The sequence below is a fragment of the Toxorhynchites rutilus genome, chromosome 2 (genome assembly GCF_029784135.1).
Source record: "Toxorhynchites rutilus septentrionalis strain SRP chromosome 2, ASM2978413v1, whole genome shotgun sequence".
Taxonomy (NCBI): domain Eukaryota; kingdom Metazoa; phylum Arthropoda; class Insecta; order Diptera; family Culicidae; genus Toxorhynchites; species Toxorhynchites rutilus.
In genome coordinates, this window is record NC_073745.1 from 131,325,392 (window position 1) to 131,329,515 (window position 4,124).

Consider the following 4,124-nt stretch of genomic DNA (forward strand, 5'->3'; position numbering starts at 1 on the left):
CAGTGAAAATTCAATTTAGCAGAAAACCTGCCAGATGCCGCCTCCCATACAGAACCTAAGACCGCTGGAAACTTGGAAACGCATTGTAGATTCGGTGATAATGACCGCCTTTAGAATGAACAGTCATGATTTTGTTTTTCCACTATCCCTGAACCTTGGGCTTATAGCTTCTACATGAAACGGGAACTTTGAGAAAATCAATGTAAGAGTTTTTCTAAAGTATATACAACTTTATTTACAATAAATAAATGTTGTTAAATAATAACTCAAAAAAAATAGTCCCTGCTCGGTTTGCACAAGTTTCAAACTATCATCACAGCTTTTTCGCATTTGCCCGTTCCTTAGACCAATCCGTATTTGGTGTTATAGAAGCACTCGGTCATCTTGAAGGCGGTATCGCAGGCATTGGAACCTTTGTGGTTGCACTTCTTCAACGTGGCTTCGACCTTGCTCTTGTCATGATCAACCGACAGTTTGTCGACGACGGTCTTCTCCTGGACGTCGCCCTTGTCGTTCATGAATCCGGCCTTTTCCAGGACGCATTTCGTGAAACATTTCGTCTTCTCATCGGCTCCTGCGAACTCTCCCTTCTTGAGCTTGGCTGGAGTAACTGGGGCAACTCCGGTCGACTTGACACATTCAGCGGCATATGCCTCGGCCTTCTTCTGCTGATCGATGGTCAAGGCCTACGAAAATTATGAATTAACAGTTGACTTTTTAACGAAGTTTCCGAATGATCTTACCCATGCTCCGGTAGCCAAAGCAATAACAGCGAGAGCAACGATGGTCTTCATTGTGGGCGGGAAAGCTGTTGATCGTCGTAAAACTCTAGACTTTGGATGCTGTGCGCTGAATGATGACTACCGATAGCCAGCCAGTGCTTTATATAAGAACAATCCTCCAGTTGCTACATTTCATATCCTCTAATTGCGATTTCCATTTATTTATTGATTCAAGGAATGTAGGTTCTTCTATACCTACTAATTGCCGTGGTTTAACCGTCGACTGAATCGAGCGCAATTTGCGAGTAATAGATCCAGGAAAAATTAAATGTAACGACAAAATGTCAACCAATGTTTTACGTCCGAACCTAGCCGGAAACAACTGGCCGAGGAAAACATGTCAGGAACAGTGAACCGCGACTTGCCCTTGAACTTGGAGTAGCCGGCTTCGTTCGCGATCCGAGAGCCCGTTTTCATGCTCAGTAGTCGTGGTTAACCACTGTTTAACTTTTTCTATCAACCACACGCCGGTAGACAGGTAAGCACAAATAAATCATGAACACTTTAATAGAACGGCACTTTGTTGAGTTTGACATTGTAGCGTCGCGTGATAAACGTTTCGCACGAGTAGCGATTGCAGGTGCACTTGAATTGAGATGCGATCTCAATTCGCGGGTTTATTTTTTGGGATTTGATAAGAATCGACAATTCTGTACTATAGACTTCCTAGGATTGTTTAATTCCATTGTTCCATCAAGTTCGCGCTTTGTAATACAATGTAATAAAAATTCGAAACTAGTTGCACAACATGGAAAATGTTATTTTCTTGTTCGCTAGTTGTATGCAACAAATAACAAGACCACTGGAAATTATGCATTTCCTGTGAACATTTTCTTCTTCAATCAAAATAAACTATTCATGTAATTGAACTTTTGTAGTTTGTTGTTACGTAAATATTTTAAAACGCCAGGTAATAACCACACAGTAACAAATATCATTGATTAGACCAAGTGTCGAATAAATTATTAACGATAATTAAAAAGTTTCAGCGTCCAGACGCCTCTAATGATACATGGCTGTCCAGTCAGATGGAAAGTGGAATAAATTTTGCGCACACACATCCACCACCAATATGTAATCAAACGCATCGCGGCTGGGCTAATCACGATGCAACCAACTCTAATCCATCACGTGCATTGGGTGAGTCGTCGATTTCCACCAGTAAAACGCCGTTGACGTACGTATTCGGTGGTACAAAGTTCGATCGCCCCGGGGGCAATCTGTGGGGGTGCGGATAGCAGCAATATGCAAATTTTATTCCGCGCCAGTCTAGCAATTATCGTTGTAACCTTTTCCCATCGTCAATTATCAAACTGGAACGATGGCGTTGGCTAGCTCCGACAAACGCAAGTCACGAGTGCATTGGAAAACATGTACAAAACCACGGCCAACAAATCACTGCCGGCTACATGTCACATAGGGTCACTGATCAGAATGATAAAATGAAAATTGGTAAAATCTGTGATAAACATGATCTCTGTTGGTGCTAAACTTTAACTCGCTGTGTTTCATTACGCTCGCCAAACTTGTAATAATCAAACGTGTATTTAGCTGATAGAGTTTTTATTTATGATTTCATTAGTTCATTTTTTCACGTAACAATCATCTATGTTTCTATGCTGTTCTATGTTTCTTCGAATAAAAATTTAAAGCTTTCCTCGCCTTTTTGTATTATTTATATAAGCATCTCGTTGAAAAACGTGATGACAACATTGGTACTATCATTAATTTAAATATCCCATATTGGATGTAGTTGTGGACTGAACATCTGTAAGTGTATGTGTTGGTACGCTTTAATCAACGAATATTCTACAGATAAGTATAAAACAATGGCATACGTTCATGTCACTTAAAATCCGAAATTTTTCGCCTTAGGACTACGTCTTTCAGTGAGGGTTCCAAATTAGAGAACAGGTCACGTTATGTTAACATTAATAACTATTCCTGTTGTAAACTGATTTTAATGATTTCCATACCAGTCAAATTTATATATTTTACAGTCTCCTATATTTTACAATTCGCTAGACAACAAATAGATTAAATTGTTGGAAATTAGAAGCACCCCCATTTCCCCATATACAGCCATTCCACGCCAAACCGATATAGTGGTTTTCAGATTTTCGCATAAAGTGGCAGTTTTGTTTCTTATCGCAAAATATTAGACCTGTATTTTTTTATTTTGACGTGGGACTACGTCCAACCGGAGTATATGGGGGGTGAAATGAAAACCTAAACATAGAACATGCAGGAAAAATGAAAGATTTCGAATGCTTATAACTCGAACATTCCTTACTGGATCGGAAAGATGTTTGCATCAATGGATAGAGAATATTCCTACGCTTCTATCGCAATTATTAAAATGTTATTTTTCATTAGATAAACAATTGAATAACTATAAAATGTTAAGCGTTATCTAAACGCCCTAACTACCTCGTTTTGATTGGCCCGATTTACGCTTTCCCCAACACAACCATCGAAACCAAGCAGCCTTGGGGAAATCGGCATTGCAAGCACATGAAAGTATGGTGACTTTTGTTCGCACCGAAATGTGTTCCGTAACACAGACTTCAAAACCAAGCAGCGTTAGAGGAATCGGCATTGCAAATACATGAAAGTCGGGGGTATTTTTGTTCCGACTGAAATGTGTTTCCCTAACACAGATTTCAAATCCATGGAGCGTGGGGAAATTGGCATTGCAAATACATGAATGTCGGGGTCGTTCTTGTTCTTAACTTACTTCAAGGCTAGCTACTCCGGATCAGTCATTTTTTAGTGGCGTCATCTGAGTCGTTGAAGTAAACAATGTGTTCTTATTTTTTATTTTTCGTCGTTTGTAAGTTTGTGCGTTGATAATATAGTTGATTATATTTAACACCATGAATAATTTGATAAAACATTTATCCACAAAGAACATAATTCTCGGTTTTTCGGAAAGCGAAAGAATCTCTTTTTTGGCCCGATAATGTCATTTTCATAATTTATACACCCGCTCACAGCGCATTGAACCATTTTCGATTTTTCATTTCAGGAACATTTACGCGTAAGTCGGAAAACAAAATACAACTGGCGACTGTTTACACTGACGACTCGGATGACGTCATCAAAAAAAATGTTTACTCGCTAAAGAACTAGCCTTGTCTCTGTAAGCCGTGATTTCAGTGGTTGAATATGAGTGGACAGACAAATCACCACCAGGTTGAACAACTCGTTGAACTAATAAAAGTGAATGTAAACATTACTCGAGGTATTTGTGGAGGCAGTTCAAATAGAATCCCGGTTGAGGAAAAATGGGAGGAATTCAGTGAGGGGCCTAATGCACTGAGACCATCAATGCGTCTTGGT

General features: G+C 39.5%; 1 protein-coding gene across 1 annotated transcript; it reads right to left on the minus strand.

The window, feature by feature from the left end:
* Positions 1-209: 209 nt before the first annotated feature.
* LOC129767377 (general odorant-binding protein 56d-like) lies at positions 210-892 on the minus strand. The gene is made up of 2 exons (XM_055768234.1): positions 744-892; positions 210-686 (listed from the first exon to the last, which is right to left on the minus strand). The coding sequence occupies exons 1-2, from the start codon at positions 792-794 to the stop codon at positions 342-344; spliced, it is 396 nt and encodes a 131-aa protein (XP_055624209.1). The 5' UTR covers positions 795-892; the 3' UTR covers positions 210-341.
* Positions 893-4,124: the final 3,232 nt, after the last annotated feature.